This window comes from Juglans regia, chromosome 4 (genome assembly GCF_001411555.2).
Source record: "Juglans regia cultivar Chandler chromosome 4, Walnut 2.0, whole genome shotgun sequence".
Classification (NCBI taxonomy): Eukaryota; Viridiplantae; Streptophyta; class Magnoliopsida; order Fagales; family Juglandaceae; genus Juglans; species Juglans regia.
The window spans coordinates 975,548-991,936 of record NC_049904.1 but is presented as its reverse complement, the minus strand read 5'-3'; the positions used below and the strand labels follow the sequence as shown (position 1 = coordinate 991,936).

At 38.6% G+C, this 16,389-nt stretch overlaps 1 protein-coding gene and 1 pseudogene across 1 annotated transcript; one reads left to right on the top strand and one right to left on the bottom strand.

Annotated features, from left to right (window-relative positions):
• The first annotated feature begins 513 nt into the window (after positions 1–513).
• LOC108989959 lies at positions 514–1,514 on the top strand (annotated as a pseudogene).
• A 4,496-nt stretch (positions 1,515–6,010) lies between these two features.
• Positions 6,011–6,457, bottom strand: LOC108989960 (ribonuclease H-like). The gene has a single exon (XM_018963749.1). The coding sequence runs from the start codon at positions 6,455–6,457 to the stop codon at positions 6,011–6,013; it is 447 nt and encodes a 148-aa protein (XP_018819294.1).
• Between the last annotated feature and the right edge of the window lie 9,932 nt (positions 6,458–16,389).

The following is a 16,389-nucleotide window of genomic DNA, read 5'->3' as shown; positions in this document are numbered from 1 at the left end:
TCACATTCAAACGTCATAGGAATCTTCGTCTAGTTGCTAAAAAGGCGCCCTAACTTGAGTTTCTTAGCATAGTCACTCATCTAGTGTCTACCTAAGATCTCACATTCCACTTTAATCAGTCTTCATAAAGTTATGGAAATACTTCATATACGACTCTTGAATATCTCAATTTTAGCCAAGCTAAGGTGAAATTCTTTAAATTTATCTTGAATGCTCCCAAAGCATTAAGATGTTTACTTGCTCACTTTCCAAGTGCCAAAGCAATCAATTTGTCTCTTCTTGCTCGCTATTCTAGCGCCAAGGTGATCATCCAAATGAGTGGACTGATCTTCCTCAGTTAAATTTCACGTTAACCCTCCATTTGTATTGATCCGCCCTGCTCTTCCTCGCAACTTAACAGGAGAGCCGCTCACAAAAACTGTCACTGCTCCCCACATCACCAAAGCCCCAAGCAACATAAGCAAGTCTTCTTCTGATCCAGTGCTCCATTCCGATCCCATCATCATCATCATCATGGCTCAGCCAATTCCAGCTCTAGCTCCAACTATTGAACAGTTTGCCAACCCTCTTCCCGTAATCTGCACTCTGTACTGTACACCTCATACCGTTGATCTGGCGGTTGTCAAAAAAGTCAAGACCATATCCGATGGTAACTTTGTTGTCACAGACACCAAAGGCACCGTCATTTTTTATGTGAAAGAAAAATTAATGACCCCTCATGATCATTGTGTTCTGTTTCATGCTGATGGAAATCCTATTGTCACTCTTCGAGAGAAGGTTAATTAATTTGGCTGATAATATATATTTCATCATAAACATATGTAACATCTTTTTCCCCAAGTCTTGGTTTTGTTCTAAATTTTCTTATAATCATATAATTATATATTCTCTGCAAATTGCAATTGATCATGATGTTTGTTTGCGTAGATAATGTCTGCACATGACAGATGGAATGTGTATAGGGGCAAAAGCAAAGAGCCCAATGATCTGATTTTTACTGTTAAGCGATCTTCAATGATTCAAATGAGGGCAAAGTTACATGTGTTCTTGGCAAATAACACAAAGAAAGAGGTATGCGACTTCATGGTTGAAGGGAGTTTGGATGAAAAATCTTGTGTCGTATATACCGGAGATCGTACCAATATAGTTGCCGAGGTAAGCTGGTTTTCCCTTATAGCTTGTTTTCGATGATGTTTACATTAGAGAGAAGAAGTCCTATTACTTGGTTCTTAAATTCGTAAAATTAATTTGATCTTGAAAGTTTAAGAACCTATAATATAATTAGAAACTAATGGAATTGATTATCATGGGAATAAAAACGCAGATGGGTAAGAAGACCACCGTTCGAAGTGATCTGTTCGGAAAAGACAATTACTCGGTAACTGTCCATCCTAACGTTGATTATGCATTCAATAGTCGCGCTTATTGTGATTCTAGACGACATGAACGACATGGATGGACTGTTGATGATCAGGTCTGGTATGAGCATGGCTGGATTTATACCGACGTCATGAGTTAAAGAAGGAAATTAAATATTAATGTGAGTGTGTTTAAATATACATTGACTGAGTAATAATGATAGATATAGAGAGTGTTTACATAAATAAATGAGCTAGTTTGTAGTTTGTACTAGTTAGTTGAATGTACATCCAATTTGGACTAAGTCCATATATGGGTTTGTTGTCGTTTGCTTGACTATATACTTCAAAGAGACTGAGGTCTCGTTTGGTTATACAGTTCAAATAAGATAAGTAAAATGTTTTGCTGAAAGTTAAATAAAATATTATTTTTTAATATTATTTTTATTTTGAGACTTGAAAAATTTGAATTGTTTATTATATTGTATGTGAAAATTTGAAAAAATTATAATAATTATATGAGATAAGATTAAATAATTTTATTTTATGTAATCAAACCAGCCTACTTCAAAGAGAATGGCATATATAGGGTAAACTATATATAGTTACTGTAGACAATTAGTTACTTTCATGTTCAAGAAATATAAGTCACGCGGCAAATTAAATGTATGGATCGAGATGCAATAAGCATTTTTGAGAGCTGACTACATTTCAATCCATTTTACTTAAAATTGACGGTACTGTCTATTTAGCTTAAAACATAATAATTAGGTATGATGCCTAACATATAACAGTATCAATTGTTTTACGACAAAATTATGTACCTAAGTACTTGATAGATAGAAAACTTGGTTAAGCAGTCTTAAATTAATATTAATGGCCGAATCACACGTGTTATATATATTGGCAAAGAACACAAAACATACTAAGAAGAACAATGTAGGTGTCAACTCAAGGGAGTTAGTTAAGCTTATGATCAGATATTAATTCCCTAATATCATTGGCTTGATAACTAAATAAATCATGAAATAGATTCCGGGTATTATGTTTTTTTTGTTTCTCTTTGAATTTCACCACCATGCGTGAAATTCTGGAAGGAAGTAAGATGAATATACAAGCAAGGATTTGGATCCCATACAAAACTCACCATTCAGTGATAACTTTCCTTATGAATTAATATTTTAGAAATGTTACAAGAAAAATAATATTTGCAATCATATATAGATTGTGCAAGCGTCACACATTCCTTTTAAAAAATGAGTAAATATGAGATCCTTATGAAAAAATTAATTTTTTAATAGTAAATTTCACTCTTTCTCAAAAAGAGTATACAGTGGTTGTACAATCCAGAATCTCAATCTTTTTCAAAAGGAGTATGCAACGCTTGTACAATCCGACCATAACTATATAAAAATAAACTCACAAACTTATATAAGTTCATGTGATCCTTCAGATCGATTTAGAAAGTAATTTTATAATCTACTTGAAGACACGTTCGTTTGTAGATTTAATTTTGTGTAGCTAAAATATTTTCTTTAATTTTATCTTGTAGTTCTTAAAGAGAGAATATAATAATTGAAATGGAAACTTTGTGTTCCACTTTTAAATTAATAGAAAAAAAAAGAACATAAACGAATGACACTTGTATTATTTGAACTCACCCAAGCTTTTAAAAAATGATAGAAACAAAAAATCTTCAATGGGATCATGTGATCTGTACATCACAACATTTTGTACGTGCATGCCTCCCTCTTCAGGCTATATGGATCCCGATGTGAATATGCATGGTAGAATGTTGTCCCTAAGTAGTTTTGCTGGGTACGTAGTCCTGACAGATATCAATGATAGGAAATGCAATGAGTCTTGACTGATATTAATGGAGATATTGCTAAAGCCGTGTGGCGTCGAGCATCAGTAGAATTGGGTGTCCGTTGCATGGAGAGCTCGACTTGGTGTGGCCGAGTCTCGCATGGTTTAGGTGTGCGAAACGATGTTCTCATAGAGGCATTCTGGTGAGTTTAATTCTAGGCTTGATCTCTTGAAAATTATGGGTGTGAAGATGTAAAGCTAGGATGGAATCAGTGGAGGAATCAGTTGAAGCTATTTAGAGGGATGTGAAGTTTTGGTTAGGCTAAATTTCTACCCAGTGCCGTAAGATCTCATCAAGTGATATAAATATTCTTCTAGCCATGGATTTGCCTATAAAACAAGTCAATGGCCGAAAGCTGTCTGCAGTATCATGGGCTAAGCCTATGGAGGGTAGGGTAAAATTAAATATAGATGGAAATTGTAGGGGAAATATAGGAAGTTGTGGAGGGTGATTAGAGATCATGACGACAATGTTATGACTGTTTTTTCAGAATTTCTAAATTTCAAAACCAATATATATAAAGCCGAGTTAAGGGCTTTATGTCGTGATGTTGCTGTGTGCAAAGAATTTGGATTTTATAATGTGGAAATTGAGTGTGACTCGGCATTAGTTGTTCATTGGTTATCTTCGAAAACTTACAATGTTTGGTACTTATGGGATTTATGGGAGACTTGTTAGAGAATTTGGAAGGAATAAACTTTAAAGTTTCGCATATTTTCCGTGAGGGAAATAAAGTAGCTGATTTGCTTGCTAGAGATACAGAAGCTGGGGTTAATAGGATATATGGTCAGATGGAAAGGCTTCCTCAAGTTGTGAGAGGGATGGTCAGGCTAGATAGATGTGGTATTCCGTCTTTAAGATGTCATTAAGGGGTATGGTTGGGTTGGTTTTTTATTCAAGAAGTACAGTTGCTGGTTTTTTACGCTGGGAATTAGTTTTGGGATTTTTTTGTTAATATGTTTGGTCTTAATAATTCAGTCTGGTGGTCTCTTGGGTTTGGGGCTTTTATTTTTTTTATTCTTGTATATTCTAAGTGTATAGTTGTTTTTACGGTTTTCTTCCACTATATGTAAAGATTTTTTGAAATACAATTAGAATAAGAGATACATATGTTTCTGACTCTTCAATATATATATATATATATATATATATATATATATATATTATATATATATAAATGATTCTATTTGAAAGATTCGTTTAACGACCATTCCATCATAGCGCAGGTTAATTCTATCATGACAGATATTAATAGTGATGTACAGAGGAAGACTTGCGTGCATTGTGGTGCACGAACTCACGACCAGTACCGCATGGACTTGATAAACTTGGATAGGTATCGAGCAGTGAGCACCACAAAATATATATATATATATATATATATATATACATATATATATATATAGATATAGATGACTTGATGGACTTGGATCGTTATCGGACGTGATTTGTGGTGCTCACTGCTCAGTCCATGCAGTTCTCTGCATTAATACACTATTGACTAGCTAATACGGCCAATTATCTCTAATTTAGATAATTTCCCGGGAAAGAACAAATTAGCTCCATCAACCGAAAATGACGGCCTGGACTTCTTAAATTTAATTCATGATGTCAAGGATTTCTCTAAAAGAATATTGACAAGTCTACAATTTTTTTATTAGTTCGTAGTTATATATCTGAATAAAGATCAATTGATTAAAAGAGAGCCAAAATTTGTGGACTCAAATGTATTTAGCCAGCTTAAATAGACAAATTATTATGTATTTCTCTCACTAAAATAGATTTGATCTATTGTGATGGATGAAACCGTCACAACACAAATCATTACAAAAACTTTTTGTGACAATTTAAGGCCGTCACCAAAAAAATATTACATAAAGTATTTTATGACGGTTTATTGTACAACCGTCACTAAAATTTTTTTTTGTGATGGTTGAAATCTTACGTGAAATATAACGTTCGAATGTGAAGAATTTTACGACAGTCGAATTCCATCACAGAAAATAACGTTTGCAAGTACCAAATAACGTTCGAACATTTACCTGACTTATTAGCATTTGAACAATAAATATCTAACGTTCGGTATTTTTCATTCGAACGCTTATACTGCGGCGTTTGAATGTCGCATTCGCACGTTAATGTAAAATTCTTCGAACGTCAAAGACTTAACATTCAGATGGTTAATCAGTTCATTTGAACGTATCTTTCTTAGTCATGCAAACATTAACAAAATAAGTTCAAACGTTTCTAGAGTGTATGCTTCCGAACATAGTGCCTTACGTTCAAATGTATTTATCGAACGTTGGTGTAATTATGTTCAAACGATTGTGGACACTAAGCTACGTTTGAGTAATGAGATGATCTTAGTAGATCTGTGAATAGCAGTGAAAGAGTGGTGAAAAATTAATGATAAGATATTAAATAATAGTAAAAATAGTGAAATGTATATGAAAAGTAATTATAAAATATTAAATAATAGTACCCAAACACAACCTAATTCAACATTTCATCCCAGCAATTTTTTTTCTTTTTTAAATAAAAGTAAACTTTCATTGCCACAAATTAAGCAATACATAGTTAGACAAATGTCTTCTGCCCATGAGAGACCCCATCCCAAATTTATTCAAAAAACTCTCATTTATGGCGGAGAAATACTGTAGTAAACATCTCAAGGCCACCAAAGAATTCTAACAAAATACTCAGGTGCGAAAATCACCAGTAAAAACAATAATCCATCACACTCACGTTCTAATATAGGGCATGCCAAGTTTATCTAATCGAATTAATCCCCGAATACACCCTTGAATGGAAGACTATCAAAAAAATCTGATGTCAACCCTTGAGCTCGCTGCTTTGCCAAAACATCTGCCACCATATTAGCTTCTCCATATATATGACGAAATCGAGCATTGAGCTCACGTACCATGCTTGTCACTTCCTCCCAAAAATCCCAAAGGAACCAATACTTGCATATCCAGGAAGCTAACCAACCAACAATAACCGTAGAATCTGACTCAACCAACACATCCCTTAAATTTAATTGCCGACATAACCGAAGTCCATCATACAAGGCTCTACATTCAGCAATGGTATTAGTGGCATCACCATATGCATGTGCGAACCCCCCAAGTACATCACCATTATTATCCCGAAGAATACCCCCTCCCCCAACCTCCCCCAAGTTACCGCAAGATCCTCCATCCACGTAGTTAATTATCTTGTAAAACATTGTAAAACAAGTTCAAAAATTTCTAATGGACCATCATTAATCCAAACAATTTCCTCATTGTGACTAGTGACAAGTTTGTAAGGGTCAGGTATCACCCCTAGCTAAAAGATAAGCAAAGTCCAAAGATTAACACCATTGGAAATAATATATGGTGTTAAAAAAGGTTAATTTGAATTACCTTAAGCGGAATGGAATTTTCATAGATCCATATCTTTTTCTGTCTTACAACCCACATCAAATTATTGTGATTGCACCTCTACGTCATTTTGGAGGCTACTAGAATCTCCTAAAATAATTCCACACTTCAAAATCAAGACTTCAATATGGTTGCTCTAAGAAATCGTAGAGAGAGATGAGTGCTTTTGTTTTGTTCGTTCACATTTTCACACTCTTCTAGTTAATATACGTAAAACTCTCATTTATAGAGTTTTCTAATGGGGTAGTTAATTAACTTCCCTGAAGTAAGTGCTAGTGGTGGGGATTGGTTAATTAATTGCCTGGAACTTCCCCACCCATATGGATACTACATGGGTCATGGAGTACCAATACTAACTTCTCTCACTTGTCCATAATGGGTACCATGTCCGTTAACAATATACTCTTGATCTCTCAATCCATTATCCCTCATACAAAAAATGAAGAGTGCGACCTCACAAGAAGGCAAAAGGTAGGAGTACTATATTAACTCACTATCCTACTAACATTGTATATTGTACATCGTTCATAACATGCAGTTTATGCCCCAGACTATTTGATCGCACTAGGTCAAGAATCCTTAATCCTTTACGGATTTATAACTCAAATCAATTCTTGACCTCACGTCATATAATATGCTTATAATTATATCGAGTCAAATGAATATATAATCACTCAGAGTCATGAAATAACAAATAATAATCCAAACAATCTTTCCTATACACTCATGTCAATTCAATTAGACTTGATTGTTTTCCTAGACATGCTCTATGAGACCGTATCATTTGTGACCCTAAGAAAACATGCTAAAGTAGCAACATCTAGTTTTCATCTGAAGACATAGTTCTAGGTTCAAGGGTATATAAATAGATTATTTATTGATCCATTAAGGCTCATATAATGATAGAGCAGGGACCCATCCAATCACTCCCTCATATAGCAATCTATAGCACATACAGTATGAATGTATGTTACGGTATAAATCCTACTGAATTGAGCTTGTCACATTCAAACGCCGTAGGAATCTTAGTCTAGTTGCTACAAATGCGCCCTAACTTGAGTTTCTTAGCGTAGTCACTCATCTAGTGTCTACCTAAGATCTCACATTCCACTTTAATCAGTCTTCATAAAGTTATGGAAATACTTCATATACGACTCTTGAATATCTCAATTTTAGCCAAGCTAAGGTGAAATTCTTTAAATTTATCTTGAATGCACCCAAAGCATTAAGATGTTTACTTGCTCACTTTCCAAGTGCCAAAGCAATCAATTTCTCTCTTCTTGCTCGCTATTCAAGCGCCAAGGTGATCATCCATATGAGTGGACTGATCTTTGTCTAGTAACATCTTTATAATGTTTGTTTTTCACTTAGCATCAATTAGTAATATGAGATAAAAACAATAATCTCATTGATACAGTATCAAATATACAATAAAGTCTAAGGTATCTGATATGAACCTGCAGGAATGAAATCCCTTGAACCCACAATCAATTTGAAAACTCACCCAAGAAAGCCAGAATCAAACCATTGGAAAATTTAGATCCGTTGAGAAACTCGTTTCAAGAACCTAGATTATATGAAAATCTAAGATGCTGAAGATGAAGACTCCACAGTCAGACCTGCAGTCCCCACTGCTCAGTCATCGTGCTCCCCCTCTTCTCCCACGGATGTGAAATACGAAGTGGACTGCACCCACGTCTCACAGTCTCAACCCAACCCTCACAACAATCACCACTCCCGAGACTAATGTCACCCAAATCCACCGTCTTACGCCGCCATGTAGACATCTAGCATCATTGTCCGCAACCCTCACGTTGCATGGAGCATAAACTTCCTCTCCCCACCTCTTGGGCTCTCTCCCTCTCTCCACGTTATCTCTATGTCTCTCTTTCTCATTTTCATGCATTGTCGCCTGGAACAGCCATAGCCGCGCACCCACGCCGGAGGTTCACAGTTGAAGCCATGGCTCACACCGCATGCATACTCTGATTGTAAGTCTCTCTAGTCTCTCCTCCACTTCGCTTATTAAATTTTTAAGCCCCTTAGATAGTAAATTACATATGTGACCCAGTGTTTATTAATAATGATGATATTATTGTGATAATACTAAGAAAAATTAGATGTGTGGCCATTATTTTATAGTTTAATCACATGATCATTTGGAGAAATTATGTGGAAATCAAAATATTTTTGGGAAAGTCAATATTTTAAGGTTTCGAGGATTGTTAGACATTAGGAAAAATATAGAATTTTATATATCAGGTTTTAATTACGAAGTATGTGTTCAATTGGAAATTTAAGCAGGTTAGGTGATTATTTTATAGATGACGATTAATATTTGTCAGACACTGTTGTGAAAAAATTCTGAAAAGCTAAAAAGTCCAGGTAAGTGGGGTTCATATACTAGATTTTGTATAAAAGAAATGACTGGGGTTGATTTTATGAAAATGTGCATGATATGTTTTGAAAAGAAATTTGAAATAACCTCAATTATTTGTTCTGCATTACTCATGAAATTTGTATGAAAGATAAAAGTATTTTTGTCATGACTGTTATAGACATGAGCAAAATTTTTGACATTATATTTCTAAACTATACGAAAAGAGCGAATATAAAATTTATGAAAATTTGTGCATGTGATGAGAAAATGTTTTGAATCTGTTTTTAATATGTGAAATGATCTGAATCTGTTTAGTACTCTGTTTTGATATGATTAGCATCTGAAAATTTTGGCATGAATTCCTAATTCTGGCTAGTATTAGAGTATATCTCAACCAGAAATGTAGGACTTGAGTCATGCCACTTACAATGGACTGGCCCGACGAAGACTTCTGAATTTTAAGGAGGAAGATTGTGATACCTCATATGATAAGGATATGGGTAGGTGGTGTATGAGATCCTACATTGCTTTAAAATGAGAAGTTCTTGCTCTTTATAAGGTAAAAATGGGACTCCAATTGTATCACTGACTAGTCCTTTTGGAGTATAGGTCATTTAGTTTAGGTCTTCTCTTGGAACATTACAAAAAATAGATAAAAAAACAAACATAGAATGAAAGCTTTAAAAAATCTCTAATACATGTTAGAATTTAGAATTCTATAGACTGCAATAATCTAACTAGTTGAATGAATGAATGGTTACAATTTATACATTTAGCTAAGTGGCGAATATGTTGATAGAAGTGACTACCTGTAACTAACTAATTAAAAGGTTCAAAAAAAATTCTTCTCTCAACTGCTTTCCGTTTCTGAAAGCGAGTGAGGTGAAGCAGTTAGTCATCTTCCACATTGGAGGAAGGGAACGATCTCTTTGCTCGCGATTGTGAGCAAAGTAATGTGATGGAGGATATGGAGGAGGTGTGCAGGAGTTTGAAGTTGAATGACGAAGAGGAGATTCCGATTGAGATTCAGAAAAATACAATAAGGTTGACGAAATCGAAGGGCGAAAGGAGTTTGGTCAGGAAGGTGATATCGGACCATAAGATTGGAAGGGGGGTAGTTAGATTGATGATGGAGAATGTGTGGAAGGTAGGAAAACCATTGGAATCTCATGATATTGGGAGCAATTGTTTTGTCATCACTTTCGTTAATCGCAAAGATAAGATGAGAGTTCTCGGTGGTTGTCCATGGCTCTATGACAACCTCATGTTTATTCTAAAGGATTTTGATGGTGAAATGCAGCCTGATTTTGATCATGCATGTCTTTGGGTACAGATGCTGAATTTACCTTTGAGTTATATGAACAAGGAAATGGGAGAGTTAATTTGGAGATCACTGGGATAGGTGATGGAGGTAGATGTACAGGAGGATGGCTTGGTTTAGGGAAGGTGTCTAAGGGTGAGAGTGGAGTGCAATCTAAGAAGGCCTCTAGCCTGAGGAAGAACTATTGTTATGGATGGAAAGACCAGTTGGGTGTCATTCTAGTATGAGAAGTTGTCTAGGTTGTGTTTTAATTGTGGGAGGATTGTTCATGATAAGGAGAGTTGTAAGGAGAAGGATGGGAATTCGGCTCAGTATGGTGTTTGATTGAGAGATTTACCTCAAATGAGGAAAGGTTCTGCCAGGAGCAAAGATCAGAGAATGAGTGATTGTAATGAGAAAAGAGCAGAAAATTCAAGGTCGGGATCTGATAAAATAGAGAAGGGAGAAGAGTCAAAAGGGGGAGGGGTGGAGGATGTGATAGGGAAATAAGGGGAGGAATCGAATGAAGGGTCGAAAGTTAAACCTCAAGTGATGTTGTCTGTGGTGAATGAGGAAATGTCAGATACTTGTGCAGAAGGAAAGGAGATCCATTATGTAGAGGTTGAAAATAAGATGCAGATGGAAAGGATGAGTTCTAATGTTGAGGAAATGATACAAGAGAGTAGAAGATCTTCGGGGTGGAAGAGAAGGGCTTGGGCTAGGCCTGAACCAGGTAAGATTTCTAGTTCAATCACTGCTTTAAAAAAAGCTATGAACCTTGGGAAGATGCTGGTGAAGTGATGATGGAAAGGAAGAGGTGTTGATGACAAGCTAGAGGTGGTGGTTGTTAAGCAACAACCACCTGGCATTATGAATCTCTTATGTTGGAATTGTCGAGGGCTTGGCAACCTTAAGACAGTTCAAGACCTTAGCCTTTTGGTTAAGGAGAAGAGGCCTAAACTGGTTTTTGTTTGTGAAACAAAAACTAGATCTCACAAAATTGCGGGTTTACAAAGGAGATTAGGTATGGATGGTGGTCTGGTGGTGGATTCTATTGGGAGGAAAGGTGGTCATCCTTGTGAGTGAACTGATCTTTGTCTTATAACATCTTTATAATGTTTGTTAACTTAGTATCAATTAGTAATATGAGATAAAAACAATAATCTCATTGATACAATAGATACAATAGATACTAACAGTGCCAAATATACAATAAAGTCTAAGGTATCCTTAGTACAATATATATCAAATCGAATGAAATTCCAAACTCCTAACATGAGGTTGGAAGACATTTCTACTAATAACCTTAGTAAAAGGATCAAGTACTATCTTGCTTGTAGAGATATGTTGTAGGATCACCTCACCTCGCTCAACATATCTAATATAGTGAAAATAAATATCTATGTGTTTAGTTCTGCCATGGTATTTGGGATCCTTGACATATGTCAAAGATTCCATAATATCATTGTATATCTTAACAGCTTCATCTGCAAGAGTCGTAACCTTTAGGTGCTAAAAAAATCTCTTCAACCAAATGGCCTCTTGTACAGCTGCAAAATAAGCAACATACTCTAACTTCAATGTGGACAAAGTAATGCATGATTATTTCTTTTTACACCAAGAAACAACTCCCTCACTAAGCATAAACTCATAATGATTCGTAGATTCACTCTCATCTCTATCACAGGTCCAACCAGCATCACTATAATCCTTCAATCTCATGCCTCGACATTAATAGCAAAGAACGAAGTCTATTGTACCATCAATATATCTAATGGTGAAAAAAATCGATTAACCGGTAAATCGAACCGAACCCAACCAGTAGGTTTGGTTTGGTTCAATCCAAGTTACATTGGCGTTGTCATGGAGTGGGTGAAGAAGAAACCCAGTAGGGTCTTCTCGGATATTCTCCTTTTGGAAGAGAACATTAAGGCCTTCCTAGCTCCTCTCGGTCACATCCTTCCTAGTGCTAGTGGGATTTCCGACCATCCTAAGGCTACGCTTGTTGCCCTCGTTCGGGAGCTCCCCTGGGCTCTATTGTTGGAGGCCTGGGGAAGAAAACCCGATGGGAGGGGACCAAGGTCAACAATAGGGTTGTTTTCCCATTCTTGCTTTCTATGGTGCCGGGGCCAACAACTTCTGATTCCTAACTTGCCACTGTCTTGGAGACTCTTGTTGGGCCCTCTGGCAGCCAGGACATCTCTAAGGTGCTAATAAGGTCGTCCCATTTCCTTACTGGATTGGGAGAGCGTGTGGAGTCATTGGTGATTAATGTCCTAGGTGAGGTTCCTACTGTGGTGCCCACGAGGCCCGATGTCCGTAAGTTGGCACTAGATTCTGATAAACTTGTTGCACAACTTCGGGGGTTTTTCACAATCCAAGTGCCTCGATGATCGCCAACAAGGCTAGACATTGAGGTAACACCCGTCTCCACTTCTACTACTCGCTTAGCCGTCAGTAGTCATTCTATGGAGGATAGGGCAAAGGTAAGATCGAGGGACGTTGATTCTGGGGTCGTGGCTATGCCTTTCGCACGGTTGTCACCTACTGCTGTGGAGCTAGACAATGCCGCCCCTGAGGTAGATGGAGAGGAGTCCAAGCTGCTCAAGGGTCTGAACCTCGTCATTAAGAAAGTGGTAATTGCTACGACTGACGAGTGCTCTCAGGAAATGGAGCACCAAGTAGAAGGCAAATTCCTTTTGGATGTTATGGTCGGAGAGGGTTCCTCAAGCTTCCGTGAAAATCCAACCGTCTCAGCAGTGGTGGTTGCTGGAGGGGTGGTACAAACCCGTGTAGAATGGATTGAAGGTTAGCCTCTACTCTCGACAACTGGGGAGACTGCTGTTACGGTCCATTAGTATAAAGTGAACAAGCACGCGCACAAATTGGAGAGTCTAATGGAGGTCATCCCTCCTTCGGCCCGGCTGGAAACAGGGGGATGTCACCCAGAAGCCATCAACTAGGATGTCAAGTGCCTACCTGGCTTCTTTCACGAGGTTTCTCCTATTGCCTTGCTCTTTTTCTTTTACTTTGTTTTCCTCCCTTATCTACTCTTGCCTTCCCGTTATTAACTGCTTTGTGCTGAACTCTATTGTTGTCAAGGTACCTTTTAGCTAGCGGCCTTCATCATGGATGGCCAAGTGGCCGTTGCACAAGAAAACCAGGCCCTTCGCTTGCTAAGCCAAACCACCATGCGGTATGCCTGAGGCGAGAGGGAGGAGAGGGAGCAGTTGGATAAAGATATGAAGAAACCCTAGCTTGCCCAAGAAGAGGGTGACAAATGGATCAAGCAGCTCAGTCGCTGTCAGAATGAGCTAAAGAATGAGCGTGACTCCGTGAAAGAAGAGGCCACCCATGCGGCTGGCGGCCTGGTCGCGGCGAACACACTGATATCAATCTTGGAGGGGCTCGTTGCTAATCTCTGGAGTGACTTGTCTAGAGTGCAAGGAGTTGCTTTCAACCTGGACAGCCAACTGAAGCAGGTCGTGGGAATCCGCAACACCACTTGGGCACATGGATACTTTGAGGGCAAGATATCGTTGCGGGACCACATTCTAGAGAGTTTGCAGCCGTATCCACAGATCTTTGAAAAGTACTTCCAGGACCTTAACCTCTCCTCGGTTGCTGTTGATTGTGAAGCCTTTGAGAATGCTTGTAAGTTGAGCAAGGTTGAGATGCCTGATGCCTTCGTGGGTCATGGTCCTAGCTGTGCCCGAGTCAGCTGTTGCTAGTCATGGTGATCTTGAGCCTGATGTTCCTGAGACCAGTGCTACTGAAGTCCACGCCCTTGGTTCCAACGCCGCCAGACCCTAGATTATGATCCTTATTGGTATATATTTCATATGTTTTTATAAATACACAGATATTTGCACCACCTTTATGCACTTTAGTTGTATTTGATTATTAATGAATTTGTTCCTGGTTTTGTGATCTTCCTTGGGTTGTTTGTGGTTGGCTGCTCTTTTTGTATTTCCCTCTTTCATGTTTTCCTCCCTTTCCTCTTCTCTTCATTTTTCGGCTGGTGGGGTAAGTCGGCCCTCAGCGCCTTGCATTCACCCTATCAGTGTTGAGGTCAATCTCTGCAATCCTGCCAGCCAAAGACTCCTAGTTTGCATGGTTTTTGCTCCAGCTCAATCAGTTGGTGGTTTTCACGGCACCCTGTTGGCATCGTTTGGGGTGCTGATGCTTTAAGTTGGCATTCTTGCTAATTCTTTGGATGTGTGCTACCCCGGCTATTCCTTTGATTCCATTGCTATTGTCGTCGACTCGAAAAGGGGGTAGATACCCACCATTTCATTGGTCAAGCCACGTTGGAGATTTCGATTGCACCCTCGGGGGAGGTACTAGGAGGCGTTTGGCTATCAAGCCCTTTTGTTCCTCCTGAGATGCATCGTGATTTTGGAGGTCGTGTGTATTTTGTTGCGATAGTTGTAAATTGGTTGCGACTTCTTGTTCCCATATGTGAGTGATATTCTCGCGAATCTAGGCCACTTGGCCATAGAGGCGACATTCCTTTGGTTGATGCATGGTCACTGGAGATGCTTGCTCATTTCGGGTTGTCAAAGACTAAACCCGCACTCCATTGGGGTGGGGTCAAGACGGCCCAAGTCAACCTGCCCTTTTGGGCTTCCTAAGGAGGTAACTTTTTTGGAGGGATGTAAATATATTTTGGTTTCCTTATCTTTGTTTGTCGATCTTTTGATTGTTTTTTATCTTGCCAATTCCCATAGCTTTCTTATCGCCCTGTGGTGTCTCGGCTTGCTGTGCCGTTTGTCTTTGTTTGTCTATCTTTTGATTGTGCTTTACCCTGCCAATTTCCTTAGATTTCTTTTCGAGCCGTGGTGTTCTGGCTTGTTGTTCTCGTTTGTAATTTTTTTTATCGACCTTTTGATTGTGATTTGCCACACCAATTTCCTTGAATTTCTTTTCTTACCATGGTGTTCTGGCTTGTTGTGTCGTTTGTCCTTTGTTTATTGATCTTTTGATCGTGCTTTCCCTCGCCAAATCCTTTAGCTTTCTTTTCACGCCGTGGTGTCCCAACTTGCTGCATAAATGGGAAAGAGGTAGAGACAAGCATCAAAATTCATTGGTATTTAACCCACTGCCGCCAGCTTAAAGAAAGGGTAGGGGTCCCGCCCCTTCAATAGCCAAGCCGCATTGGGGTTTTTAGGGTGTACTCTCAGGGGTGGGGCCAGGAGGCACTTGGCTGTCCTGGCCCTATGTTCCTCCCAAGATTCACCTTGGTTGTGAAGCAAAATAATTCCTTCCAAGAAGCACACAAGTGAGCCAAGCCTTCTTTTAGTTATAGGAGCAATAAACTAGCAAACATGTGCGGTTTGTCCGCGAGGTGATGTTCTCTGACGCTTCATGTCGGGTAGTCAAAGACTAGGCTCGCACTCCATCGAGGGAGGGGCCAGGAGGCGCTTGACTATCTCTCCCCTATGTTCCTCTGATATGCATTATGGTTGTGGAGGTCATGTCTATTTTGTTGGCGTAGTTGAAAATTGGTTGCGACTTCTCATTCCTTTATGTGAGCAATATTCTCGAGAACCTGGGCCACTTGGCCATCGAGGCGATGATCCTTTCCTTGATGCTTCATCACTGGACACACTTTGCTCGTTGGCCTTTCCTTCCTTTTTCGGTTCAATCCTTCCTTTTTCCTATTGCTTGCTCTTACGTTCCTCAGTCCATGGGTTTCGCTCCTCCCTTTGGCTCGTTGTCTTTTTCTTCCTTGTTCATCGGCCTTTCCTTCCTTTTTCGGTTCAATCATTCCTTTCTCTTTTCACTTGCTCTTTCGTTCCTTAGTCGATGGGTTTTGCTCCTCCCTTCGGCTGGCTGTCTTTTTCTTCCTTTGCCCGTCGACCTTTCTTTCCTTTTTCAATTCAATCCTTCTTTTTTCCTTTTACTTGCTTTGTGTTCATGTACCTTTGCTTTCCTCGTGCCTCCCTTCAACGAGTCTGGTGGGTTGACTTTGTTGCTGTCCGGTTGTTCGGTGCAAAACTGTAAGTGCACAGTATCGTAATTTTATAGTAAAGCGATAAGAAGAGTATCGTCCT

Excerpts from the sequence above, each read along its gene's own strand:
- LOC108989960 (XM_018963749.1), bottom strand. The coding sequence starts at position 6,457 with ATGTTTTACAAGATAATTAACTACGTGGATGGAGGATCTTGCGGTAAC.